This window comes from Bos taurus, chromosome 5, assembly GCF_002263795.3.
Source record: "Bos taurus isolate L1 Dominette 01449 registration number 42190680 breed Hereford chromosome 5, ARS-UCD2.0, whole genome shotgun sequence".
In the NCBI taxonomy this organism is placed as follows: domain Eukaryota; kingdom Metazoa; phylum Chordata; class Mammalia; order Artiodactyla; family Bovidae; genus Bos; species Bos taurus.
The window spans coordinates 57547850-57575574 of NC_037332.1; the positions used below are offsets into that span (position 1 = coordinate 57547850).

General features: G+C 54.0%; 2 protein-coding genes across 10 annotated transcripts; one reads left to right on the forward strand and one right to left on the reverse strand.

The window, feature by feature from the left end:
- On the forward strand, positions 1 to 24163 carry ITGA7 (integrin subunit alpha 7). Of its 9 annotated transcripts, XM_024991497.2 has the most exons (27): positions 955 to 1337; positions 5841 to 5968; positions 6069 to 6148; positions 7212 to 7467; positions 7970 to 8047; positions 8326 to 8445; positions 9277 to 9484; positions 9585 to 9778; positions 10152 to 10240; positions 10362 to 10489; positions 10622 to 10717; positions 10858 to 10919; positions 11046 to 11215; positions 11624 to 11773; positions 12748 to 12863; positions 13947 to 14139; positions 15006 to 15086; positions 15193 to 15272; positions 15412 to 15486; positions 15646 to 15748; positions 17951 to 18127; positions 18318 to 18449; positions 20823 to 20936; positions 21140 to 21238; positions 21337 to 21462; positions 22442 to 22554; positions 23450 to 24163. In XM_024991497.2, exons 1-27 carry the CDS (start codon positions 1132 to 1134, stop codon positions 23508 to 23510), a joined length of 3435 nt encoding a protein of 1144 aa, XP_024847265.1. In that variant the 5' UTR covers positions 955 to 1131; the 3' UTR covers positions 23511 to 24163. The 9 variants fall into 9 exon arrangements, with proteins under 9 accessions (XP_059742194.1, XP_024847265.1, XP_024847264.1 ...); XM_059886211.1 differs by lacking the exons at positions 955 to 1337; positions 22442 to 22554 and adding an exon at positions 1 to 108; XM_024991496.2 differs by lacking the exon at positions 22442 to 22554.
- On the reverse strand, positions 24124 to 26742 carry TMT1B (thiol methyltransferase 1B). The gene is made up of 2 exons (XM_002687586.7): positions 26207 to 26742; positions 24124 to 24890 (listed from the first exon to the last, which is right to left on the reverse strand). Exons 1-2 carry the CDS (start codon positions 26702 to 26704, stop codon positions 24654 to 24656), a joined length of 735 nt encoding a protein of 244 aa, XP_002687632.1. The 5' UTR covers positions 26705 to 26742; the 3' UTR covers positions 24124 to 24653.
- Positions 26743 to 27725: the final 983 nt, after the last annotated feature.

Below are 27725 nucleotides of genomic sequence, written 5' to 3' on the forward strand. Positions count from 1 at the left end.
TGGGAAGCCCCACCTCGATCCTGTGAGGACCAGTCCAGGACGCTGCTCCCTCCAGTCCCTTCCTCTGTGGAGGGTAGGAAATCTACGGTTCTGGGAAGGATCTGGAAGGTGGAGACATCGTTCCCACCCCTTTGCCTCTTGGGTGCAATCTCTCTCACCTTGGCCTTCTCTGACAGTCGATCCTTCCCCAGCTCACTTTCCTCTTCTGCTGCCACCCTATTTCCCCTCTGTTTTTTCCATTCTTTCCTTGTTGATCAAACTCTTACCCTTCTTTCTCCAGCTCTATTTTCTTTCTACCCGCCTCCTTTGCTCCCCTCCCCCAGGCCTGCTGAGTTTTTCTTTCTTCTTGCCTGTCTTTCCCTTATTTCCCCGAACGCTGACGGTGTATGTGTCTAGCAGAGCCTTTGCAACTGCTGGGCTCGGAGGGATGGGATGGGATGGGATGGGATGGGATGTGGTGGGAATTGGTTTGATTCAGAGAGCAGGAGAGGTGTTCTGTGTCCTTGGGTAAAGAAGGGAGCATTAAGGCACCACACCGGACTCATCTGCATCTCTTTCTCTGTCTCTCTCTTTCCAGACTGTCTTTTAGCCTCATCCACTTCTCATTCCTGGCTCACCCACCTCGCCCCTTCTCTTTTCGACCCCTTTCTATCTGTAATTCTCCTACCCCATTACCAGGCGCCGCCTCCATCACTCGCTGGTTAGGGCAGGAGTTAGGGGGAAAGGGGAGAGCACTGGCGGGGGCGGCGCCGGCGCTGGGGTGGGGCTGGGGGTACGTGGGGAGCAAGGCCTGCTCCTACCCGGAGCCGCCCTCCTGGGCATCCCTCCGCGACTCCCGGCGGCCTCCACCTGCCGCGGGCCGGGGGGCGGGGCGAGGGCGGGGCCGGGGCGGCGCCCGTGGGAGCGGAGGCGGGAGCCGCTGGGGGACTAGGGGCTGCGGCCGCTGCAGTCGTCCTGGCCGGTGCTGGGGCGGCGGGAGAGAGGTAAAGGGGCAGCGAGGTGGAAGACTGGGAGGACCCCCTGAAGGACCAGCGAGACTCCGAGACCAGAGATCCTCCTCGGGAGATCTGAGATTCGGGGCGCCAGCGTATTTCCTTGCCTTCGCCGGGAGCGCGAGCAGGGGGTTGCCCCATGGCGGGAACTCCGGGCCGCGATCCTTGGGGGACCCCTGGGATTTGTTACCTTTTTGGCTCCCTGCTCGCCGGACTGCTCTTCCCAGGGGCTGCCGCCTTCAATCTGGACGTGATGGGCGCCCTCCGCAAGGAGGGCGAGCCGGGGAGCCTCTTTGGCTTTTCGGTGGCTCTGCACCGGCAGTTGCAGCCCCGACCCCAGAGCTGGTGAGTCACCGCACCCGCCCAGAATCCCAGCGCCCGAGCCACAGATGCCCATCCCGCTGTTCCGCCCCATCTCTCAATCTTCCAACCTTATCAAGACTCAGGCTGCCCCCAGATATCCCACGCCCCAGCCTGAAGCCTTGTTTGCCTTGAATCTGAGACCCAGGCGATCTCGCTTTGGGGATGAGTTGGAGAGCAAGAGTCTTGTCTTGGCTGGGAGCTATCCCTTTCGCTTTTCACCCCAACTTGCTCATTGTTCCAGTCCCAGGGCCTGTGGCTCCCCTCCTTCTTTAGGAGGCTGAACTCCCTCAGAGAGGGAGCAATTTGCCTCTGCTTAGGACAGGTGAAGAAGGAGAGGACAGAGAGACTGAGGGTACCATGGGAGGGATAGAGGATAGATTCCAGAAATAACTTCCTGCGAGGGCATTGCCATGGGGGGTTATGAGAACAGCAGGGCTCTGGGAGGCCAGGAGAGACCTGAGCTTCTGTGGCTCAAGACTACAGGGAGGCTGGGAGGGAACCTGGGAGGGTTTGGCACTCTGCACTAGGGAGTTTGGAGATAGAGGGTGGCAGAAATCAGAGCCCCCCAGAATTGTAGCAGCAGCAGCAGTGAGAGATCTAGAGGGGATGCTGGCCAGGCTGTTCCCCTTCCTCCTCCTCAGGAAATTTCCAGCTCCAAGAATCTCATCAGTAGGGGGAGACAGGGAGGGGTGAGGGGCAGAGGACAATTCTGGTTATTTTCTAATCAGTTCAGGACCCGTGGGAGAAAGACAGACTCGTGTGTGGGGACTGTGACTGTCACGATTCCTGTACTATTGGCCCCATCTCTGTGTGCGATTTTAAAAAGACAGGCAGGAAAGAGAAAGCGTCCCACCCCTTCCTGCCAGGGGACTTTTCTCTCCTTGGCTAGTGCCTAAGCCACAGTCAGTGTCCATTACTGGGATCAGTGCTGTCCACTGGGACCATCTCCTCCCCTCTGCTATTGGCCTAGGGGCAGAGGGAAGGGACAAGAGCTCATTTCTCTTCCCTGGCTCGGGGACTAGAGGCTAGCTCTGATCTTCTTTTTCCATTATCTCTGTCATCAGGGAGCAGGGTCAGAGATCCCCTACACTTTGGGAGCAATGGAAAGCTGTTGACTTCATCTCTTCTTCAGTCTACTATCCTCTTCCTCCCTCATTTCTGTCTCTCTTCTTCCCTCCCTCTCCCCATCTGCCAGAGTTCCAGGACTGGAGGCCTTTTTAGGACATGCTGAAGTCTCTGAGCTATTTCCAGACAAATTCTAGGTTATTTTTAATGGCTTGGTCTCTTGTCATTTCCCCCTTGTCTCTGAAGGTGGCCCCTGATTCTGTCTCCCAGAGCCAAGCTGGGGGCATTCCCAGAAGGGCCTGCTCTCCCCCTCACCCTGCTCTTGCTCCAGCAGGGGGTGCTTTGCTGTCTGGTGGCACGTGAAGGGTGGGATACCCTGGCTAAGTCCCTGGCTTTGGGGTTGCAGGTTGTTATCCCCACCACTCTCTGATCAAAAAAACCTCACCAGTTTGGATGTCTTTCCGTGTGGCCCAGGGATGAGACTTTGAAGTTCAACCTTCTGAGGTTTCAGCCTCATCTGTTTCCATCAACTGTAATACCATCAACGGTACTACCAAACAGACTGTGTGTGTGTCTGCTCAGTCGCTCAGTTATGTCCGACTCTTTGCGGCCCCATGGACTGTAGCTCACTAGCTTCTCTGTCCATGAGATTTCCCAAGCAAGGATACTGGAGTGGGTTGCCATTTCCTCCTCCAGGGGATCTTCCCGACTCAGGCATCGAACCCATGTCTCTTGCACCTCCTGCGTTGGCAGACGGATTCTTTATCACCAATGCCATCTGGGAAGCCACCAGATAGAGTAATTGTGGATATTGAGAGGTTTGTTAACATATGTAAAATTCTGAACATAGCACAAGGCCCAGTGTGGGTGGTATGAAAGTGTTGGTACCTTTTTTCTTATATGGTGATCCACAGAGCTGGAGCATAGCTTTAGTGCCTTACAGTGAGCCTGGATCCAAAGGCTTGGCCGGAGCACCCCCAGGGCTGAGCCAACCTTCCAGGCCAAGCACCCTCCCCAGAGGGCCACCCAGATTGAGAGAGTCAGAGAGGGCTGGACTTGGGTCAGAGCCTGGAGTGAGTGGGAAATTAAGAGGTGCAGAGGTAGTGGGCTACTCCTTCACTTCCACTTAGCCAGCCTCCCAGATAGTCCCTTGCTCCTAGCTGCCTTTCTCTCTACAGTGGCTGCAACTGTGGCTACTGTTTGTTCAGAGGTCTGGGGTGGCTGGGGATCGTGGGATGAAGCCAAGAAAGAGTGTGTGGCTGGGACAGAGGTGGAGGGAATGTAGAGGCTGTGTGTGGGAAATTTTGTTCCAGGCAGGATGGTCTGGTCTGTTCTCCATCAAGAGAGGGGCTGGGCATAGCTATGCACTCAGCTTCTTTCCTCCGTATGGACCCCTCCCCCTCTTTCAACTCCCTACTTGTGACCTCCAGGCGAGATGTGAGCATTGAACATGGACTGTTAGCCTCTCTTGGTACTTAGTTCTGCGCTGACCAACTGAGACACTGTGTGTCTCTGTGCATCTGCATGACATGTGGGTCCAGCAAACACATCTTGACGCCTCCTATGGGGCAAATGCAGATGAATGAAGCCGCCTGGGTCCTCCAAAGGCTCACCATCTCTGTGTTTACAGGTGGGGGCACCACGGACTTGTCTGGAGGTTAGCCAGGCCACCTAGTTTCTTTTTCTGCTCGGAGTATCTTCCTCTCCCCATCTCCCTCTTCCTTTTCTGAAGGTGGTCAGTCATAGTCATCAGGTGGAAAAGGTAGGGATATTGGAATTAAGCAGATGTGGGTTTGAATTCCTTTGTGCTACCAATGTCTCTGAGTGAGTTTCCTCATCTGAAAGACAGCAAAGAACCCTTACATAGGACTGTCATGAAGATTAAATGAGATAATGCAGGTAACATGCCTAGCCTGGTACCTGGCACCTAGTAGAGTCATAAATCTTAGTTCCTCACATCCCTGGCATCTAGCCTAGGACCTGAGTCATAGTAGGTGATGAATAAATATTACTTCCTTGTCTCACCAGTGCCTGACACAGGGCTTGGCAGATAATGTGTGTGCTGTGCTAAGTCACTTTGTTCGTGTCTGACTCTTGCGACCCCATGGACTGTAGCCCATTAGGCTCCTCTGTACATGGGATTCTCCAGGCAAGAATACTGGAGTGGGTTGCCATGCCCTCCTCTTTCAGATGATAGAGTCTCAATAAATAGTTGTTAACATACGCCCGGTGTATGCCGTCTCCCCTTCTACTCCCCATCCTCCTCTCGTGACATTGGCTCTGACGCAGGATGACAGCTGCTTGGAGACGAGGAGGAGTTGTGGGAAGGGAGAGTGGCTCTGTGCCCATCAGAACTGGCACAGCGCCCCACAGATGCCTGTCTGCCATATCGCCCCATGCCCCAGTCGGGGAAATGGAGAAAATAAGTTGGGGAGAGAGGCCTCAAGGTTCGTCTTGCTGACACTTTTGAGTCTCCTTCTGTGAAGAGAGGATCCTTGTAGCCAGCCGGGTGCCCATCACCTTGCCTCGTCCTCTCCTTCACTCCTGGCCTGAGGGTCTGCCCCCCAGGGGACCCAGGCAGCCTCCATTCCCAGCACAGTCCTCCCTGGGGAAGAAGCCTTGGCTGTGATCATGGAAAATTGTCCTGCCAAGAACGTTGTAGCTGGGAAAGAGTCTGAGGGGGAGGTAGGAGAGAAGGCTGGGCAGGGGCAGGGTGGGGAGGAATGGGGAAAATCGTGGACATGGGGAGCCGCAGGAAGGATGAAAGGGGATTCAGGATGTAGGGGGCGAACGGGGCTGGGACTGGAGACAGAATGAGAAACTGGCCTCCACCTCTATGCCAGTTCAAGTGACTGACAGAATCTTGGGCTGGCAGGGTTGCTGAGTGGTGGGTTTTGATGGATCCCCTATAGGGAGTGAGGGAGTGGGACCCACATCTAGTCTCTCTCTTGGCCCCGGAAGCTGATCTCCGGGCCACCTCATGGTGCTGTTACTTTTGCTCCCAGCATTCTTGGCATTTCTGGGAAGGTTTCAACTGAACTGGGGTTGGGGAGGAGGGCGGAGCTCGGAGATGGGGCCAGGGAGTGGGGGTGGGGGGGTAGGAAGGCTTGGTCAGGAACAGGTGCTGGGAACAGGCGGTTCTTTCAAATCCGCAGCATGGGCCAGGCTGCTCGGGTTGCCAATGTGTGTGTGTGTATCTACTATTATGCGGTCCCTCACCCAGATAGTATGCGCATACGTAATGTGATGATTGCGTGGCCAAGTGTATGAATTTGCCCATAACCGGACGTGGGAAAGCTGACTTTTGGCCCTTTGCCTTGGTCCTTCAACACTTTGCCTGGTACCGCGGGGCTGGGCCTGGGTGGCTCTGGGAGGTGGAGGGCGCTGGCCACTAGTTCCTGCCCCTCCTCCATCATGCAGGCTGCTGGTGGGCGCTCCTCAGGCTCTGGCCCTGCCAGGGCAGCAGGCAAATCGCACTGGAGGTCTCTTCGCTTGCCCCCTGAGCCTGGAAGAGACTGACTGCTACAGAGTGGACATCGACCAGGGAGGTGAGGGCTCTGTGGGGCTGGGATGGGGGGACATGTGAGGAGGGGAGGGGAGGACTTGGCGTCCTCTTTCCTCCCCTAATTCCCAGTGTCCTGCCACCAGCTGATGTGCAGAAGGAGAGTAAGGAGAACCAGTGGTTGGGAGTCAGTGTTCGGAGCCAGGGGCCTGGGGGCAAGATTGTTGTGAGTACCATATCTTTTTTTTTTGACTTTTGATATTTACCATTTTTATAGAAAAAGACATGAAATTTTGTTTTTAAAAAGAGGGAAAAACAGTTTGACTCTGTAACAGTAATATCATGGTGATGGGTACCACTTCTTGTGATGCTTTGCAAGAGTGTTGAGGGTGTATTTGTGTGTATGTATGGTGTGTGCATACATACAGATGTGCTAACAGAACTCAGGTTGGCAGTATGATATGATTGTCTGCTTCCAAGAACTTCTGAGAGATGTAAACAGGTGTGAGGCATGGTTCCGTCCTTATAAATTTAAAAATATCTAACAGTTCATCCACCCATCCATGTGTTAAACTTACTGAGAACCTTTTAAGTATCGGGCATTAAACTGAGAGAAGACATGTAAACACAGGGAAAAGCCTGGTCCATGCCTCAGAGAGCCTCCTGCATAGTTACAGAGATTCTCATCACTGACATGCACAAACACGATAATACAGGTCCCTTTGGGGCAGAATATGGTTAAGGCTAGGTGAGTGACATGGTCCCCAGTCTATACCATTTCAAGGGAGGGGCGGAGAGTGAAGACTACTGCAGGTGGGGGTGATTTGAGTCTGGATTTCCAGAATAAGCAATACTTTGGAGAGTGGAGAGGGAGGGAATTGTTTTCAGACGAGGCGGTGGCTCTCAGGTTCAGGAACAGGACCAAGCTGGGCATGCTGTGGACAGTCCCATCTGGCGGGATCAAGGAGGCATGAGTTCTGTGACCGAGTCATGCTGTGGGCGCCAGGGGAGAATGTGGAGCAAGGACTTCTTGCTGCCAGGGCAGAGAAGTGGGTGCAGAGAAGACAGGGATGGGGGTAATGTATTCTATATACCTGCCTAATGCTAGGCTGGGAGGTGGCGCCCAAGTGATGCTGGCAGAGGTGTGTGTGTGTGTGTGTGCACGTGCATGCATGCATGTGTATATGCACTCGAAGCAGCATCTGCCAAATTCCTGCACATGGGCAGCGTGGCTCAAGCAGGGTCCTGGCCCTCACGGTGGAGTGACCAAATCTGCTTTCCTCCCACAGACCTGTGCACACCGATACGAGGCGCGGCAGCGTGTAGACCAGATCCTGGAGACGAGGGATGTGATCGGCCGCTGCTTTGTTCTCAGCCAGGACCTGGCCATCCGAGATGAGCTGGATGGTGGGGAGTGGAAGTTCTGTGAGGGACGCCCCCAGGGCCACGAACAGTTCGGCTTCTGCCAGCAGGGCACGGCGGCTGCCTTCTCCCCTGACAGCCACTATCTCCTCTTTGGGGCCCCAGGAACCTATAACTGGAAGGGTGAGTCACTCCCCGGAGAGGGGAGAAGGGAACCAAAATGTCCCAGTACCTCAGAGAGGGGGTTGGGGGCAGCATGTGGCCAAGCATGCCTGCGTGTTCACCGCCACGGAGCCCCGGGGCCCCGCCACGCCTCCCACCACATCTCGCCGGCACGCACACGACTGGGGCCATCCATCTCCTGTCCTCCGCATGGCCGAGAGTTCTGCAACATGCTGGCATGAGCCCCCACATGCCCAACCGGGGCCTGCATGCTCCAACACACCAGCCCACACCTCATCACTCCCATTCCCATCTCCGCACGCTGCCGCTGGCCGGGCTGACACGTGGTGAGTGTGATGCCACGCCCAGGGGTAGAGAGAGACCCCAGGCAGCTTGGACTGGGAAGAGGGTGGAGATGGGGCTGGAGAGGAGAGGAGGGGCTTCCCTGGGTGCCTAATGAGCACCTAGGCCTGTGGGTGGTCTTCACTCCCCATCCTGGGCACTAATGGGTCTGTCCTTGCAGGCACGGCCAGGGTGGAGCTCTGTGTGCAGGGCTCAGCGGACCTGGCACACCTGGACGACGGGCCCTACGAGGCGGGGGGTGAGAAGGAGCAGGACCCCCGCCTCATCCCGGTCCCTGCCAACAGCTACTTTGGTAGGGACCCCTCCCTGGCCCGGAGCCACTCTAACCCTCTGCTCCTCTCTCTTGTCCCCCCCTCCACACTCCCATCCTTCTGTCTCTGTCTCTCTGTCTCTCTTGTCCTCTTTCTCCCTCTCCCTCTTCTGCCTTCTTGCTGTTCTGTCTGCCTCTGTCTCCGCACTCTGTGGCCCGTCCTCTGGATGTCCCTGCCCTGGTGTCTCCCCGCCCCGCCCCCGCAGGGTTGCTCTTTGTGACCAACATTGATAGCTCAGACCCTGACCAGCTGGTGTATAAAACTTTGGACCCTGCTGACCGGCTCCCAGGACTGGCCGGCGACTTGGCCCTGAATAGCTACTTAGGTTTGTAAGCTCCCCTCCATGTACCCCTGGGCCCTGGGGGCTTGGCCTGGCCTCCCTGCCTCTCCTGCCCTGCCCCCCAGCACCTACCCAGAGAAACACCCATTGGGACCAAATTGCAGAGAAGAGCTGAGCCCGGTGGCCAGGCCCAAGGTGAAGAGGCCCCGGGGGTGATAGCCTAGAGGGCTGTAAACAGGGGTCTCCATGGAGGAAGATCCAGGTGGGCTGAGGCTGTAGTGGGAAGGAAGGAGGCTGGAGCTCTGAGGGGTGGATGGCAGGCATGTGCGGAGAAAGGTCGAGCTGTATTGGTAAGTTCCTCTTCTTGTCTCATCTGCATTGTTCTGCCGAAGGGGAGGAAACCAGGCCTAGGGGATGTTTGCTGACTCCAGCTCTTCCCCATTTCCCCCTTGTTTCCTCCCCTCCTGTCCATGTGGAGACTTCCTCTCCCTGCCAGGAGTGGCGTGCATTGGAGGGATGGGGGGCTCCTGGGCATGCCGAGGGGAGAGCAGTTTCAGGGAATCATATGGGGGGTGCCCTGGCCCAGCTCCTGCTGCTGCCCAGCCGCCTGGGCCTCCCAGCCATTGCCTTCCTCCTTCCTCCCCAGTCCCCAAGGCTACCCCATCCACGGCTCGTGCCCAGCTCCAGTCTCTGGATGGGGAGGACCACCGGGTGTCTGGAGGGGCAGAGGAGTGGTCCAGCTGTGATAGAGATACCCCGGGGGGCACCTCCACCTTTAGGCTCTCACCTGTGTGGTGGGGCGGGGTGGGGGAACTTAGACCCACTCTGGCTGGGAGTCTGGTGGGGAGAACTCACCGGTGAGTCTCCCCTATCCAGGTTTCTCCATCGACTCGGGGAAGGGACTGGTTCGAGCTGAGGAGCTGAGCTTTGTGGCAGGGGCCCCCCGTGCCAACCACAAGGGTGCCGTGGTCATTCTACGCAAAGACAGTGCCAGTCGCCTGGTGCCTGAAGTGACGCTGTCCGGGGAGCGCCTGACCTCCGGCTTTGGCTACTCGCTGGCCGTGGCTGATCTCAACAATGATGGGTGAGAGTGAGGGAGGCGAGGGCAGCCGGGGGAGGCTGGGGCTGGGAGGGGCCTCTGGCCTCTCCTCTTGACTCCTTCTCCTGCCTCCCTGTCTCCATAGCTGGACAGACCTGGTAGTGGGTGCCCCCTACTTCTTCGAGCGTCAAGAAGAACTGGGGGGTGCCGTGTATGTGTACATGAACGAGGGGGGTCACTGGGCCGGGGTTGCCCCTCTCCGGCTCTGCGGCTCCCTTGACTCCATGTTTGGGATCAGCCTGGCAGTCCTGGGGGATCTCAATCAAGATGGCTTCCCAGGTGTGACTGGGAATGGGAAAGGCTGGGGGACGAGGAGAGAGGGGGTGGGGAGGTAGGTGGGGAAAGGCCTCTAAGGTCAAGGGCAAGGTTCCCTGAGGGCTCAGGGAGAGGAGCAACCTGGGCTCCTGTGTGAGCTTTACTATTTACCAGCTTTGTGGCCCTGGGCAAGTACACCCTTTCTGAGCTAGTGATACCTGTCGAGAGTAGTTGAGAGATTAACGATGACACATGCAAGGTGTCCAGGACTTAGTAGCCTCTCAATAAAATAGAAAACAGGGTTTGGAGCTGAGTGACTGAAGGACAGCTGGGGCCTGGACCTCGCGCCTCCTCACCCCCACCCTCAGGTCTGATTGCTTTTCTCCCATGCCTGCAGACCTTGCTGTGGGGGCTCCCTTCGATGGGGACGGGAAGGTCTTTATCTACCATGGGAGCAGTCTGGGGGTTGTCACCAAGCCTTCTCAGGTGAGGGGAGGGGTTGGGGTGAGGGAATGGGTGTGGGTGGATCCAGGGGGCCTGGCAGCAGAGGGTGGAGGAGGCAGAGGCTGGGGATGATGGGTCGGGGGCTGACATAATGGTCCCACAGGTGCTGGAAGGTGAGGCCGTGGGCATAAAGAGCTTTGGCTACTCCCTGTCGGGCGGCCTGGACGCGGATGGGAACCACTACCCGGACCTGCTGGTGGGTTCCCTGGACGACACTGCTGTGCTCTTCAGGTGAGTCCTCCATCCCCATTGCCCTCACCCTCCCGAGGCCAGAGCCTCTCTGCAGAGCGAGATCTTCGGCCTTCCTCCTTTCCCAGCCTGACGTTCTCATGTCTCCTGTGCTCTGGACTCCCTGTTCTCCAGGGCCAGGCCCGTCCTCCATGTCTCCCACGAGGTCTCTATTCTTCCACGAGCCATCGACCTAGAACAGCCCAACTGTGCCAATGGCCACTTGGTCTGGTGAGACGGGATCCAATGGGAGGGCGGAGGGGAGCCTCCAGGGTCTAGTTCTCCCCTGTCTGCCCAGTTTGGGGCTGGGGCAGGAGTGGGCAGGGTAGGGGAGAGGCCTTGGCCTATCAACCTTACATTTGCTCCCACAGCATGGACCTAAGGGTCTGTTTCAGCTATATTGCATCGCCCAGCAGCTATAGCCCTACTGTGGGTGAGTAAGGCTCCTCCACGCCCACCGCATTGGGTTTCAGGGTGGGTCACTCCAGGGTGCAGAGAAGGGCCCATTGGAGCCGCCCCCACCCCAGCTCACTGGCTCCTCCTCTCCCACCTGTCACAGCCCTGGATTACATGTTAGATGGGGACACAGACCGGAGGCTCCGGGGCCAGGTGCCCCGTGTGACCTTCCTGAGCCGTGGCCCCGATGACCCCAAGCACCAGTCCTCAGGCACCGTGTGGCTGAAACACCAGCATGACCGAGTCTGCGGAGACACCATGCTCCAGCTTCAGGTGGATGCTGACCCCTTGGCCTCTGAGGGTCATTGTCATCGCATCATCTCTTTTTCTGGATTCCTCTCAGCTTCTTCCCTAACACACTCACACCTCAGTGTAAAATCTCAACTTTTGGGAGGGTTCCCTTGTGGGCTGACCTCTCCCTTACCTGCTGCCTTCTTGCGTCTCCTGTCAAGTTCTCTTCTCCCTGGAGGTGGTGATGGCAAGTCCATCTTTTTGTGTGATCCTCAAAGCCCTGAGTCCTGGCTCTTCTCCCTTCTCTAGCTTAGTTCTCCACCTCTCTCCTTCATCTCCCAGAGCCTCTTTCCAGGCTTCAGGATCTGTCCTAGGTCTGGCTGGGGCTTTGGGTGGGACTGGGGCCTGGGGGATGGTTCTTGCATCCACTTCTGTCTTTTCCCTCCCCAGGAGAATGTCAAAGACAAGCTTCGGGCCATCGTCGTGACCCTGTCCTATGGTCTCCAGACCCCTCGGCTCCGACGACAGGCTCCTGGTCAGGGGCTGCCCCCAGTGGCCCCCATCCTCAATGCCCACCAGCCCAGCACCCAGCGGACAGAGGTGAGCATGTGCTCTGATTGAGCCCAGGAAAAGATGGGAGTAATAGACATCATGGCCCCTTGCCAGTGACACTCATTCATAGCCTGCAGAATTCTTTCCCTTGTTACCCTAGTTGTTCCTCATATCTCAAGATGCTGTGACAGGTGGACCCCAGATGTAAAATGGCCTAGATGATCATGTGTTTCTAGTCAGGGGGATCAGGCAGTCTTTCAGATGTCCATGGAGCTGGGGGTCTGCCATGTTCAAATGTGGCCTCTAAGGTCCTTAGGTCATCTCTAACCTGGTCTGCTGGAGGAGGACAGGGGAGCTCCGTGCATGGTTCTTATGGCCAGTCCAAAAGTGATGCTCTTCCCTTCTCTTTATGTTCTAAGTCTGGGACTTGGTTACACATAAGAAAGGCTGAGGAAATGTGTCCTTGCTGTGGACTAGCCTTCTGGCCTCTGCCATGGCCTGGTAGTCACTTTACTGTGATTCACATCATTTTACTGATGAGGACACAGCTCAGAGAGGTTAAGAGACCAGCTCAATATCACACTGACTGACTCCCAGTCTTTCTTTTTTTTAAATGTATTTTTAAATTTTTATTTTTATTTTATATACTGAAGTGCTAACCACTCGGTGCTTTTTTTCTTTAAATTTTACTATTTATTTTTGGCTTTATGTTCTGTAACATCTCTCCATCTACCTCTGAAGACTGTATAATAACCAAAATCTGGTTGATTATTGAGGATTCTCTAAGAATCAGGCCTATAACAATGCACCAGTCCAGACATCCTGCCTCCATGAAGATGTGCAGCAAATACCTATATACAGAAGGTGCTGGGTTGTCATTGCTGCACACAGACTGTTTCTAGCAAGCAGCAGATCTGCAAGTTGAGTCCAGGTTGTTTACTCCTCTGGTCCCCTACCCCGCCACATGCCTTGGCGACACATTCATTCCCTGAGAAGGACCCCCTCTTCAAATCTCCGCTCAGATCCACTTCCTGAAGCAAGGCTGTGGTGAAGACAAGATCTGCCAGAGCAATCTGCAGCTGGTCCAAGCCCGGTTCTGCGCCCGCGTCAGTGACACGGAGTTTCAGCCTCTGCCCATGTGAGGGGGAGTGAGGGAGCAGGTGGGGTGGGAAGGCAAAAGTTCAAAGTATGAGAGGAAGTCCCCTGGGGAGGGCTCGGAGGGGCCTGAACCTGCAGAGGGGAGGGTGGAAGGTGGGGAGGGCCTGTAGACAGCTCGGAAGTTTGCAGGATGAGGAGGGTGACGGGCCCATAGCAGCTCACCTGGCAGGGAAGAATAATCCTTCATCATATTTTTGAAATTATATAGTTCACATACACTTCACTGTTCAGTCTTCACAACCCATGAGGTAGGAATTACTATCAGTTCCACTTGGAAGCCTAGAGAGGTTTAGTTACCTGCCCAAGGTCAGCAAGCGGTGGACCAGGGACCAGAAGGGTGGTTCCCTGATTCCCAGTCTTTCTTTTTTTTTAATGTATTTTTAAATTTTTATTTTTATTTTATATACTGAAGTGCTAACCACTCAGTGCTTTTTTTCTTTAAATTTTACTATTTATTTTTGGCTGTGCTGGGTTGTCATTGCTGCACACAGACTGTTTCTAGTTGGGGTGAGCCCGGGGCTGCTCTCTAGTTGTGGTGTGCAGGTTTCTCATCATGGTGGCTTCTCTTGTTGCAGATCATGGGCTCTAGGGCATGCAGGCTTCAGTAGTTGAGGCTTCCGGGCTCTAGAGCACAGGCTCAATAGTTGTGGCCCACTGGCTTAGGTGCTTTGCAGCATGTGGGATCTTCCCAGATCAGGGATTGAACCCATGTCTCCTGCATTGGTGGGTGGATTCCTTACCACTGAGCCACCAGGGAAGCCCCCTAAATTTTTATTTATTTGGCTCTGCTGGATCTCAGTTGCAGCAAGTGGGATCTAGTTCTCTGACCAGGGATTAAACTCAGGCCCCCTGCATTAGGAGCTTGGAGTCTTAGCCACTGGACCACGAGGGAAGTCCCTGACTCCAGTCTTGACTCTTTCTTGAGTGTGTGGAGATTAGGGAGGCCCAGGTGGAGGGAGAGGTTCAGAGGGTGGAGGCGAATCCCATGCATTGGGGGAGGGGGCAGGAGGGAGAGGCTGGGCAGGTGTTCAGGTCTTAGAGCAACTGGGATCTGATCCTGCAGGGATGCAGATGGGACGACAGCCTTGTTTGCTCTGAGTGGGCAGCCAGTCATCGGCCTGGAGCTGAAGGTCACCAATCTACCCTCGGATCCAGCCCAGCCCCAGGCTGATGGGGATGATGCTCATGAAGCCCAGCTCCTGGTCACCCTCCCTGCTGCTCTGCACTACTCCGGAGTCCGGGGCCTGGACCCTGTGGTGAGGACCTGGGGCAGGGTGGCAGTGATAGCTTACAGTGAACAATTGTGTCGGATTCGTGATTTCTGAAGAAGATTTAGCTTCGGGACCAGGGATCAGGCTTGATCACTCAGAGCTTTTGTGTGGCAAAAGTTTTATTACAGTGAGAAAGGACAGAGAAAGCTTCTGACATAGACATCAGAAGGGGCATGGGATAGATTGGCCCCCTCCCTAGTCTAATCAAGGCTTTTACCAGACCCATTCCCACAACATACATCTTAAATTAATAAGATTAGTCAGAAGGTTCTTGTTAAAAAGGAGAAAAATGTCCTCGGACAACATATATTGTTGTTATATAATCACTGGTACAGAGCTTAAGGAAAAACAGACCCTTGAGCAAGATGCATTGTTTTGTTGTGTAATCATTAGCTCTGGGCTTCCCTGGTGGCTCAGAGGGTAAAGCATCTGCCTGTAATGTGGGAGACCTTGGTTCGATCCCTGGGTCGGGAAGATCCCCTGGAGAAGGCAAAGGTGACCCACTCTGGTACTCTTGCCTGGAAAATCCCATGGATGGAGAAGCCTGGTAGGCTACCGTCCTTAGGGTCGCAAAGAGTCAGACACGACTGAGCGACTTCACTTTCACTTTCATGAAAGTTAGTCTTAAAGACTGTTGTCATAACAACTCAGAGTTTAAGTCTTATGTGACTAAGACAAAGCAATTTAGAAAAAAAGTTTGTCTCTTTCTCCTCCTTGAGGGCCCGGATCCCTTTCTCCTCCTCCAGGGCCCCAAACTCCTTATCAACCTACCTAAGGATTTACTTTCTCAGAAGTGCGGTCTTGGGGGCTTTGGTAACCCAGGCTGACTTCTCCTTTTCTCTCCGCTCCAGGAGAAGCCGCTGTGCCTGTCTGATGAGAATGCCTCCCATGTTGAGTGTGAGCTGGGGAACCCCATGAAGAGAGGCGCCCAGGTTGCCACAGCTGCCCTTATCCCTGTCCAAGTGGCTCTCTAACCCGTGGCCCCCCTTCAAGCCCCTCACCCTTCCAGACTCTCATCTTGCTCCACTCTTGGTCTAGGTCACCTTCTACCTCATCCTTAGCACCTCGGGGATCACCATTGAAACCACAGAGCTGGAGGTGGAGCTGCTGTTGGCCACGTAAGGCTGGGGGTCCAGGGTGGGTGACGACGGGGACTGTTGGCTAGAAGTCCACCTAGTAGGGGCTCTGCTGTCTGCTTGTGACCCCTTGGGGTGGTGCCTGGGCTCGCTGCCCACACCTGCCCCTACCACTCACCAGCATCAGCGAGCAGGAGCTGCATCCAGTCTTGGCCCGTGCCCGTGTCTTCATTGAGCTGCCGCTGTCCATCACGGGGTAAGCCCTGCCTGGGTGGGCACCTCCACTGCCACTTCCAGACCCAGGCCTGGGCTCTGCCTCACTGGCCTGACCTTCCTGACCCTCTATCAAACCCCAGCCTTCCTCAGCCCCTGTTTTGACCCCTCCTCAGCCCCTGTTTTGACCCCTCCTCGCCAGGGTGGCCATTCCCCAGCAGCTCTTCTTCTCCGGTGTGGTACGGGGCGAGAGCGCAATGCGGTCTGAGCGGGATGTGGGCAGCAAGGTCAAGTACGAGGTCACGGTGAGTGTCCCGGTGAGGTCTCTCCCTTCTTGGCACAGAAAAGATGCTGAGACTTGTTCCAGGGGCTGTGGCTCTTCTCCCGTCTGGTGCCTGGTAGTCCAGCGAGCCTGAGGCCTCCCCTAGCTCCTGGGCCTTGGCTGCGGGCAGGTATTTGTGTTGCAGCCTCAGGTGACCATTTACTGCTCGTTCCTGACTGAATGTCTCATCTCACTGTGAGAGCACAGGGCCATCTGCTGGAGGATGGAGACGTGGGGGGAGGGCTAGTGCCTCTTCTCAGAACCCTCCCCTGCTTGCCTGGGGCCTCCCCACACCTCCTAGGGACATCTCCAGGTTTTCCCAGATTTGGGGTGGGCAGGGAATGGTGCGTGATCTAGGATCCTGAGTCTTTGTGGAAGTTATGCTTCCTGAGCCTTCCATGCAGCCTTGTCCCCTCCATCTCATGGATTTAGAACCCACCCTTTGATTCTGTTGATGTCAAAAAGTACCAGCTCCCAGTGGATCCTCCACGATTCTCTCCTTGCCTGTCCATTAGAATTCAAAGTTCTGTGTATTAGGATTATGTCATTCTGTCCTTCGAACTGTTCTGTTTACCTGTCTTGAATTTTGCAAAATATTAGATTAGAATAAAAATTTGCATTTACTTACATAAGTACATTCAGAATCTTTAGATCTAGAGTTTTGCTCCCTTGTAAGGACAAAGAGATTCTGCTACTTTCTAAGGAAATTTTAGGAGCTTAAAATATTTAAAGCAGGAGTTCTAAACAATTCTAGATGGAATTTACCATGTCTATGAATCCACTAAATCATGTATAAAACATTTTGGGTTTGTGGGTATGGAAATTTTGGGGGGAAAGTATATAAAAACTGGGTTTCCTTAGTGGCTTAGCTGGTAAAGAATCCTCCTGCAATGAGGGAGACCTGGGTTCAATCCCTGGGTTGGGAAGATCCCCTGGAGAAGGGAAAGGCTACCCACTCCAGGATTCTGGCCTAGAGTATTCCATGGACTCTATAGTCCATGGAGTCACAAAGAGTCGGACGTGACTGAGCAACTTGCACTTTCACATAAAAACTGTGATCCAGGGTTTTCTAAGAGACTTCACATTTAAGCGCTTCAAGAGCATTTCAAGTCTCTACTGATCTATGAACTCATGTTATTAAAGAATCACACTATATGAGAGTGTCCTTATTGATTTATTCACGATTTTTTCTATATATTGTTCTATAATGCAGCTATTTTCAAGCATCTTTAGAGTATTCTACATTTTATATCATTTTCTAGTAAACATGTATATGTGTTCAGTTGCTCAGTTACGTCCGACTCTTTGTGACCCCATGGACTGTAGCCCTCCAGGCTCCTCTGTCCATGGGGATTCTCCAGGCAAGAATATAGGAGTGGGTTGCCTTGCCCTCCTCCAGGGGATCTTCCCAACCCAGGGATTGAACCCAGGTCTCCTGCATTGCAGGTGGATTCTTTACCATCTGAGCCACCAGGGAAGCCCAAACATGTATATATCTAACATAAATAAAAGTTTTATAGAACAGTCCTTCCTTACTGCATGTGATATAACCAGGTGTTTTTTAAATTTTATTCTATTAATTTTTTTTCAAATGCTGATTGCAACCCGTAAAATTGATTCCGCTAGCTAAATAGTAAACTGCCAGTGGGTTGCAGTTCACAGTAGGAATCAGAGATCAAGTAAAGTTACACAATGCTCTGGATGCCCTTGCCCCCAGGTTACCAACCTTCAGGGAAAGGTTGAATAGTCACGTCTGTATCGCTTTCAGGCTTCACAATCACAAAGAAGTGAAGTCAATGTAGCAGTAAACAAAGAATATTCTTCCTCACTTGGTAATCCAATTGGCTTATAGTGGGATTTTAGTCTTAGATATTCTTAGAGGTGTGTGAAAATTGTAAGGCTATGTCATTACAAAATGATATAAAATGTATCTCATTTTCTACAGTATCAAGGGACTTCCCTGTAGCTCAGATGGTAAAGAATCTGCCTGCAATGCAGGAGACCTGAGTTTGATCCCTGGGTCAGGAAGATCCTCTGGAGAAGGAAATAGCAATCCACTCCAGTATTCTTGCCTGGAGAATCCCTTGGACTGAGGAGCCTGGCAGGCTGCAGTCCATGGGGTCGCAAAGAGTCTGACATGACTGAGCGACTAACACTACTACTTCACACTCTCTTGTGCCCACAGGTTTCCAACCAAGGCCAGTCGCTCAACACCCTGGGCTCAGCCTTCCTCAACATCATGTGGCCCCATGAGATTGCCAATGGGAAGTGGTTGCTGTACCCCATGAGGGTGGAGCTGGAAGGCGGGCAGGGGCCTGGGCAGAGGGGGCTCTGTTCCCCCAGGCCCAACATCCTCCAGCTGGTGAGGCTCAGGCGAGGTGGGTGGGGCCGCTGAAGCAGAGTGGGGGTGTGGAGGTGGGGGGCGTGGGGTTCAGACTTTGCAAGGGCTGCCGTGGGGCTGGGGGCCTGTGGAGGAAGCTGCTGGGGAAGAGGTGCCATCTCTCCTTGCTGCGTTTGGAGGGACCCTCACTGGGCCCCCTCCCCCGCCTCAGGATGTGGACAGCAGGGACAGGAGGAGGCGGGAGCTGGGGCCTCCGGAGTCGCAGGAACCTCGAGAGCAGCCGGAGCCCAGCACGTCCTGGTGGCCAGTGTCCTCTGCTGAGAAGAAGAAAAACATCACCCTGGTGAGGACAGGGCAAACGCAGTACAGCCAGGATGGTGGGCGAGGGGAGGTGGTATGACAGAGGGTGGGGGCAAAGGGGAGGGCGTGGAGCTTCAGGGTGGAGGTGGCCTGTGGCGAGGTGTGATGGTCAGGCACCTGGGGCAAGTTGATTGGACACGTCTCACCTAGGGGGCAGCCGCCGCCGCCCCAGCTTCCCCAACACCCGTTCACTAGAGACCAGGGCACTTAGCTACAGCTGTTTCCCTGTGCAGACGATTCTCCCTGCCTAAATGGAAGGTCACATTTTAGAGGGGGTGGGATGGTTTTAGCCACCTCTAAGGTCTCTTTGTAGTTCTTTTGAATTCTTTTAGGACAAAAAGTCAGTTTGCATAAGGAAATTTGACATGGTTTTCACCATGTTAAAAACACCATGTCAAAAAGGTTTTTAAAAGTTCTAATAATTAACTTGATAGTATATTTATGTGATTCATTAAGTTTTTTCTTTTCAAGCAGTTTGGCCTCCCCTTTTTGTACTTGTTTCACGTAGTTATGTTCCCGAATGGACTCACTGAGCAGGTTAGCGCAGGCTCTGTGCTGTCCGTTCTAGGATGGCGCTGGCAGTGAGAGTTGGGGGTGGGGGCGGGGGACAGATCAGGGCGGTGCTTGGCTTGGTGGCAAAAAGGTGACTCCTACATACGGAAGGATGGGCAATAGAGGCAAAAACAGGCAAAAGAGACCTTTGCAGGGGGAGGGCAGCAGTTGGGCAACTCTGGTGGTATCTGTCTGGGTGAAAGTTCCCCTGCCACAGTCCATCCTTCCTGGGGGCCCTTAGCTTCCCTGGCCCCCTTGAAAGCATGGCAGGAAGCTTCACAAGGATAGTATGATTGTGCTTAGTCGTTCAGTCATGTCCGATTCTTTGCGATCACATGGACGATAGTCCGCCAGACTCCTCTGTCCAAGGGATTCTCTAGGCAAGAATACTGGAGTGGGTTGCCATTCTCTTCTCCAAAGGATCTTCCAGACCCAGTGATCGAACTCGAGTCTCCTGCATTGCAAGTGGATTCTTTATTTCCTGAGCCACCAAAGAAGCCCCCAGGGGGTAGTATGAGCTCGTGTAATTGCTGTTTCCTTGTTACATGGATAGTCTTGCTTTCTCCAGGTACCTGATTTCTACTGAAAGGCCACCTTTTATCTTTTTTCTGGTGCCCTGTGGCATGTGAGATCTTAGTTTCCCAACCAGGGATCGAACTCACGTCCCCTGCATGGGAAGCATGGAGTCTTAACCACTGGACCACCAGGGAAGTCCCAAGGCCACCCTTCTTGATAAATACTTTGAAATGGGGGACTTCCCTGGCAGTCCAGGGGTTCTTTGCCTTCCAATGAAGGAGGTGCGGGTTCAATCACTGGTCTAAGATCCCACATGCCTCTTGGCCAAAAAACCAAAATATAAAGCAGAAACAATATTGTAACAAATTCAGCGAAGACTTCAAAAGTGGTCCACATCAAAAAAAAATCTTAAAAACATTTTGAAATGGATTCTTTTACTTAAAATGACTTTTAGACAAATTGACAAAGGATTCTTGAATTATTCTACAGTGGCAAAATAAGGGATGATGCAGAGAATTCAAACACTCTCAGAGCCATTCTTCTGTACGGAAAGTGTGATGAATAGAACATTAGTTTTTAGGCAGATGGTTCATTAGGTGAGATTGGACCAAATGGATTTAGGTCAGACCTGGAAGGAGCAGTGTCTCAGTCCCCTGTCCCCTTAGCAGCTCCTGGGGCAGCCACATCTTCCTTCAGTGAGTTTGGGCTTTGCGGAGGAGTGCAACTTTGCCCACTCTGGACCTGGGTTCAAGTATCTGCTCCACCAGCTTTGCTAGCTGTGTGACCTGAGACTGGTCACTGGATTCTTTAAACTTTAATTTCCTAGTTTGAAAAATGGGGATGATAATAATCTGCGCATTGCAGGACAGTTGTGAATTTAAATGAGATAAGTACCTTGCAGATAGTAGGTGCTCAATAAATGAGATCATCATTAGGTAACATATGCATCTACTGGGGAAGCTACTCTGCCTGCCTGCTGCTGTCAAGAGGTCTTCTCCCTGCTCCCCATGCATTTTCAAAGCCAAATAGCCCAGATTTGGGGTAGGCTGCTATTCTAGACCACAGGGTTAGTTTGGGAAGACTTCTTGGAGGAGGAGAGTTTAAAGTCAGGAAAGGAAAACAGGAGAGATGCTGAAGAGCTGGGGTAAAGGGGGGCTCCTAGAGGGATGGAGGGGAGGCTCTGAGCAGACTGTGTCTGGGTGACCACATCTGTGAGGGTTGCTGGGCCCTGGGCAGCTTGGTGGGGCGGGGCCAAGCAGCTCAGAGCCCTGCCTGTTCTGGTCCTCAGGACTGCGCCCGGGGCACGGCCAACTGCGTGGTGTTCAGCTGCCCTCTCTACAGCTTTGACCGCGCAGCTGTGTTGCACGTCTGGGGCCGCCTCTGGAACAGCACCTTCCTGGAGGTGAGCACAGCTGAGCTTCTCTTCCCCAATAGCCCCTCTGGGACCCACTTTTCCTTCTCCTTCCTTCTGGTCCAAAGGCAGCATGCTCTCAACCCAAGGCAGGCAGAAACACTCTCTGTGTTGGGCGCCATTCCATTTACAGCTTCAGGAGCTGGGGGGAGGTGGAGGCATTAGGAGGAGGTTCTCCTTCCCTGCTCTCTTAGGAGTACTCAGCTGTGAAGTCTCTGGAAGTGATTGTTCGAGCCAACATCACTGTGAAATCCTCCATCAAGAACTTGCTGCTCAGAGATGCTTCCACGGTGGTGAGCTGCCTGGCGCAAGGCTCACGGGGCGGTGCGGCCAGGGGAACTTGTCTCTCCAGTTGCTCCAGCCCTTGCGCCCTTCGCCCCTCCCTCCCCAGATCCCGGTGATGGTGTACCTGGACCCCGCGGCTGTGGCAGCAGAAGGAGTCCCCTGGTGGGTCATCCTGTTGGCTGTACTAGCCGGGCTGCTGGTATTGGCGCTGCTGGTGCTGCTCATGTGGAAGGTGAGGCTTGGGGAGGGTGGTGCCACTGGTGGCGGGGCTCTCCTGTCAGGCTGTGGTGTGGTTCTTGTACCCACTGTCCCATTTATTCAGCAAATCTGTGTTGAGCACTTACCCACGTGTGCCAACATCTCTATCAGGCCCTGGATGTTTCGGGGATAAGTCAGATGTAGATCTTGTTCTCAGGGCTTTTGTAGTCTAGCCAGGGAGGGGAGCCTTGTTGTCCAGGACGAGGTAGCGGACTGAGTCAAGAAAGCACAGTGGGAATTCAGGGGAGGGAAAGCTTGAGAGCAGGTGGCCCTGGAAGGGCCTTAGAAGGTGGGGTAGTAGGATCTGGATGTGGGGAATGGAATGTGGGTCTGGGCCTTTCAAAAGGACCATGGGAGGGGAAAGTCATGAAGGCAGGGAAGTGTGGTCTGATTTAACTAGAGCATGGTGGCTAAGGCTGGGAAGAAAGCCAGGCTCAAGAAAGCCAACCAATGTGGAGAACTGCCTCCAGGGAACTGTCTCCAGGACTGAACTCTGAGCCGCCACATACCAGGCTTTACATGGAACCATTCTTGATCAGAGTGTAGCCAGAATCATGTGTGCATCCGGGGCTCCACATAAGAGCACACACATGTATATGTTAGTACTGAGAATCACGTCCATTATCAGCGGCCATCCCCCGAACTACATGCCACATCTGAGCCATATGGAACCACAAATGCCCTGGGGGCCCTCCGGAGAGCTGCCTCCCTCCCCAGGACCAGTCACAGACCAGGCACAGCCTCTGGCAAATGTGTATCATCAGGCCTCTGGGTATCCAGACTGTTGGGAACCTTGCCATTCTTCAGGGAGATTGAGGCCCTTGAGAAACTGGATCCAAGATCTCTCCTTCTCACTCCCATGGAAGGGGGACAAAGCAGAGATAGGGGCCACCATCCTTCCTTAGCCTTCCCATCCTCCACCTCCTCTGCTCCCCTCCTCCCTTATATCCCAGTGTGGCTTCTTCCGTCGGAGCAGCCAGAGCTCATCTTTTTCCACCAACTATCACCGGGCCCGGCTGGCTGTGCAGCCCTCAGCTGTGGAAGCTGGGGGTCCAGGGACTGTGGGGTAATTGTTGGGTGTGAGCATGTGTGTGTCCAGATTTGTATGTGTCAGGGAGTACGTATGTGAGTGTAAGTCGAGTTCCCAGCATTCAGGAATATGCAAAGCAAAGAAAGGAGATTGCATGAGGGTGGTGTGAGTTCCAGGAACTGGGGTGGGAGGTAACTGTTAGGGTGAGGTTATAAGGGTGAGCATAACCCAGCCTGAGGCATGTGAAAGGGTTGGGTGGGCTCCTGGAGTGTGAGCATGTGGGGAGTGCTGGGAGGTGCCCTGCATGCCTTTTTTGGGCATGAGAGTGCAGAGACACAAGTGCAAGGAGATGCCATGCAGTCCAGCATGTTGGAGTCCTAGGAAGTCTTGAGTGTGAGTGTGCAAGGGGCACACTTCCATCTTGGTATATAAGGGCCAGCATGCTCATGACTTAGGGAGGGGCCATAGAGGAGAGGGCCCACCCTAAGGGAGATGCTGCCCAGTAGGCAGGCATTGTGTGTATGAGGCTTGAGAAGAATCATTCTGGAATTCGCAGGAGTCTAGGAAGCCATATTTTCCCTTAGATCTTGTTTGTGTTCTCAGGGATGCTGTTGCATCTCTTAAAAAGCTTAGGGGTGTTGAAATCTTTGGGACAGCGGTCCTGAAGTTCTACCTTCAACCCCTCTTTCAGGCGCCAAGGGAGACGTCCTCGGTCCTGCAGCTCAGGCCCTTCCTGGTCTTTCTCTTGCTGTGCATGAGGACCGGGGGAACCCAGCCATGATGGTTGGCACCTGTGTGGGCTGCTTCTGGCACAGGCTGCTGTTGGTTCTTTCTGTCCCAGGGATGGTGGGACAGCAACTGGGCTGTGCCGGGCCTGTGCTCCAGGGCTGTGCCCCACAGGCTCCTCATGTCTGGCCTGCTGTTCTTCCAGATGGGATTCTTCAAGCGAGCGCGGTACCCCGAAGCCACCGTACCCCAGTACCATGCGGTGAAGATCCCGCGGGAAGACCGGCAGCAGTTCAAGGAGGAGAAGACGGGTACCATCCTGAGGAACAACTGGGGCAGCCCCCGGCGGGAGGGCCCAGATGCCCACCCTATCTTGGCTGGGGATGGGCACCCAGAGCTGGGCTCTGATGGGCACACAGTGCCAGGCACAGCTTAGCCTTCTCCACCTGGCCTGGCCCATAGGCCCCTTGCACCCCTTCCCCAGATATGGCTCCTGGGGATGACGAGGGTAGAATGGGTTACTGGTGTCCCATCCAGATTTGGCAGGATCTCTTTCCTCTGGGGCACAGATCTCTGTCCCCCATGAGGACCACCCCCCTGCCAAACTTCCCCTTATGATGCTGTGAGATGAAAGGGGGTAAATCAGGGATGGGTCGTGGGGGAGGGTGAGAAGGGCAGCGGTGTCCTGATTCAAAAGTGGGGAGAAGGGACCCTAGCCCCTCCCTTTCCCACTCAGTCTGTATAATGGGACCCCAAGGACCTGTCTCCCGAAAGTGCCTTAAGCCCAGAGGGTGGGGAGGAGGTTACATTGCTGACTCAGGGGCTCTTCCCTCCCTAGCTTCCCCTCTCCTCTGACCTTAGTTTGCTGCATCAATGTAGTGGATTTTGTCTATTTATTAAAAAATATTTGAGGACAAAACCTCTGTCTTTTATGCTGAGTCTTGCTTCCTCATGCCCAGGGTCTCCAGAGAGGCCTGTTCTGTCTGCATCCCCACAGCTCAGGTGGTGGTGGGAGGGGGCGTAGGGGCCTGGCAGGGACTTTGGTGACTTTTGTGATCACATCCAGGGGGCACTTGGGTGTGGTCTTAGAAGCAGGGGAGGGGGAACACGGGAAAGGGATGGGGAGGTGTCCTAGGGGTGGGTGGGAAAAAATTGGGAGACCCAGTGCATGACTTTGCAGTTGAGGAGATGACAGAGTATAACTCTCTTCTCCCTGTGGTAAGGATGGGAATAGAGCTTTTTCACTGAAGAAGGGTTGAAGTTAGATGTCCCCCCAGCAGACATGGGGAAAGGAGAGATGGGGGTGGCGGGGGATGGTTTCTGTCTTCCTGGATCCCTCTTAGGAGAAGGGAGACTTGGGTAGGTGGGATCGTCTGACTGACCTACTGGAGGCAGGATTTGGGGAAGGCTTATTTCACCGCCTTTCCCATGATGTGGGGCCCTACAGGTAACCACTTGATGGGAGGGGGCTGTTGTTCCACTTGGAGTTCAGAGAACTGGGCATTCTCCAGATCTCTCCAGGTCTCTCTGGTGAGGTGGCAGCCATCCCCAATGTGCTTCCAGGTGGGCTCTAAAACTTGCTGCCACAAGAAGGCCCAGCTTCCACGCGGCTCCGCCATATGCTCCCAGAAAAAGAACACTCCTCCCTGTGAGAGAAGAGAGCGCGTCACCTACCTGCTCCACTCTGCAACCTTCCTCTGACCTCATGCCATCCCGCTGACCAAGCCCGATCAGAGCCTCCTGGTGGAGTGGGAGGTGCCAGTCTGCGAGTTTAGGGAGCAGAGAGCATCCTGCTCTTTACTTTCTCTGCATCCCCTGACTCCTACCAGTCTACTCAAAGCCAATGTGAAAAGCCTCCGGTGACCCAGGGGGTTGCCTGGTGAGAGATCTTTAAATGATGACCAGAAGGACAGCTTAGCTGTGGGCAGACAGATGGGGAGGTGGAGAACCAGGGGCACAGACCTCACTGGATGATACAAAGATGCTCCCCCAGAGCCCTCCCAGAGACCCAGATGCCTGCATTCCGGACATCTCAGCCAGCATCCCAGGGACACCTTGTACTTGGGCTCCTTATTAAGCAAGAGCTTCTCCAGCTCTTTCCTTCTCACTATACCCTCCCTTGGTGATCTCACCCCTATGCTTGGAATTTACCAGCTACAAGCTGATGACTTCCAAATCTAAATCTCCAGGCTACATCTTTTGCTGACCTATAGATCTAGACATCCAGCTGCCTCTGTGTCTCTTGCCTGGCTGTCTCCATAGCACCTCAGACCTCATAAGTCCAGAACAGGTTTCTCCTTTCTTGCAGATGGCACCTCCCTCTACCCTCCTTCACTCCCCCCACTAGTCGTTTATGCCAGAAACCTGGAAACCATCCTAAACTCCTTCCTCTCCAAGTCCAGCTCCCAATCTTATGGATTCTGTGTGTTAGTTGCTCAGTCGTGTCCGACTTTTTGTGGCCTCATGGACTGAAGCCTGCCAGGCTCCTCTGTCTATGGAATTCTCCAGGCAAGAATACCTGGGTGGGTAGCCATTCCCTTCTCCAGGGGATCTTCCTGACCCAGAGATCGACCTCAGATCTTCTGGTAGGCCGGTAGATTCTTTACCATCTGAGCCACCATGGAAGTCCTGTTATGGATTCCATGTCTCCTAACATCTTTACCTAGAACACGCTTTTGTTCCCCACACTCTCTTCACCCCCTGCTTAATCCCTCAGGTCTCAATTTAAACACCATGTCCCTAGATGTCCTTCACTGATCTTCCCCCACTTTGTTCGGTGGCTCTGCTGTGTGCTTCCTATCCTGCTCCATCCAGGCCCTGATCATATCTTCTGATCAAAAGCAGTTGGGGATGGGTGACTCATGCTCTAGTACATGAGATACACCATCCTGGGTGCCCTGGACACTGGGGTGGCTGATGCTACATTGCTGCTCCATGCCCAGATCCTTCCCTTTCTGCTCACCGGCCTCAGAACTCTCCGAACTTCCTGCAGGACTCTCTTTGGACTCTCCACTGAGCACAGTACCAAGGTGCTGACCACTGCGTCCATGGAGCCATCGGCCAGCTGTCTCATGTCCTCTCCGAAAGCCACCACAAACCGTTCATACTCGAGATGCCTGTTCTCGGCCATGCTCTTTGTCAGGAACTTCTCGAAGTGAGGATTGGGGTCCAGGCAGGTAATCTTACAGCCAGCTGGGTAGAAGCGGAAGTTGGCACCGGTGCCGCAGCCCAGCTCCAGCAGGGCCACCTTCCCTGAGGTACCTGCCAGCCCATTTATCTGGCTGAAGAGTTCCCGTTTCTTGTTCTCCATCACTCGGTTGTTCTTGACCGTCAGCACAGCCATTAGGTAGGGGAAATAGGTCTTGCACAGGGGCTCCCAGAAACCCAGTAGAGCCATGAGGTGCAGGGGGAGGGTCAGGAGAAACACCAGCAGCTGCAGGAGTCGGACCAGGGCGTCCATGGCAGCCTGGCCCCGAGTGGAGCTTCCCTGGGGAGACTGGCCGGTCTCTGCTTAGCTGCCACTGACCTGTGCGTGTCTCCTTTCACCTTGCAAGAGGACTTTGCTCCATTTCCTAATTGGCAGTTTCCTCTCTGCTGGGGTTGAGTGGATGTTTGAATTCCTCCAGAGAGCAGCAATCTCAAAGTCCCACAGGCTCTTTAACAAATTTTATTACATAGGGGCATATTAGAGTGGGGGAAGTGGGGGCGAAGAAACAGGTGGTGCTGGTGTGTCCTGAGTTCTGGGACGCTCTGCTGGGTTGAAGAGGTTGGTGTGTGTGGTCATCTCAGAGGACTGCAGGGAGGGGGAAGGGAGTTCCATCTCAGATCACAGCTTCGGGGGGCCAAACGCCAAGGCAGAGCTGACTCATAGGCACGTCCTGGCCTCAGGTTCTGCTCAGTTTATGTAAGCTGGGGATTCTGGTTGAGTGCCCCTGGAACACCCCCAGGGCTTTGTAAACTGTAACAGGCCTCTGCCCCAGATAGAAGCACAGAAACGAAAGTGTCTTAACTTTGGGAGGGGGGCGCGTCGGGGTCACAAAACTTCTCTGCTGGGCACTGGCCCAGGGGCTGCCCCAGCTCCACCAACTGCAGCCCTGTGTAAAGGACACTTTCCTGAAATAGTTCAGCCCTGCTTGACTCAGGAGTTGTCCCCAGACCTTTCCCCTAAGCGCCCCCACTGGACCGGGCAGTGGGTTTGACCAGCAGGGCAGAGGCAATGGACTTTGACAGAGCACCTGCCCCAACCAGGGACCTTGTTTAAACTCATCCTCCCCATCACTGGCCCTGGAAAAGGCTGTTTGTGAGATTTTAGATGATTGTCATTTCTCTCTTGTATAGTCCCCATGCACAGTGGCCAAAGGAAGTTTTCATTTAGAGAAAGAAAATCAACAACTTTTGATAATCAGCAAAACTGATCTGTGGTATTCTCTTTTATGGAAAATAGTTGAGTGGTATTACATTTTATGGATTTACCACAAATT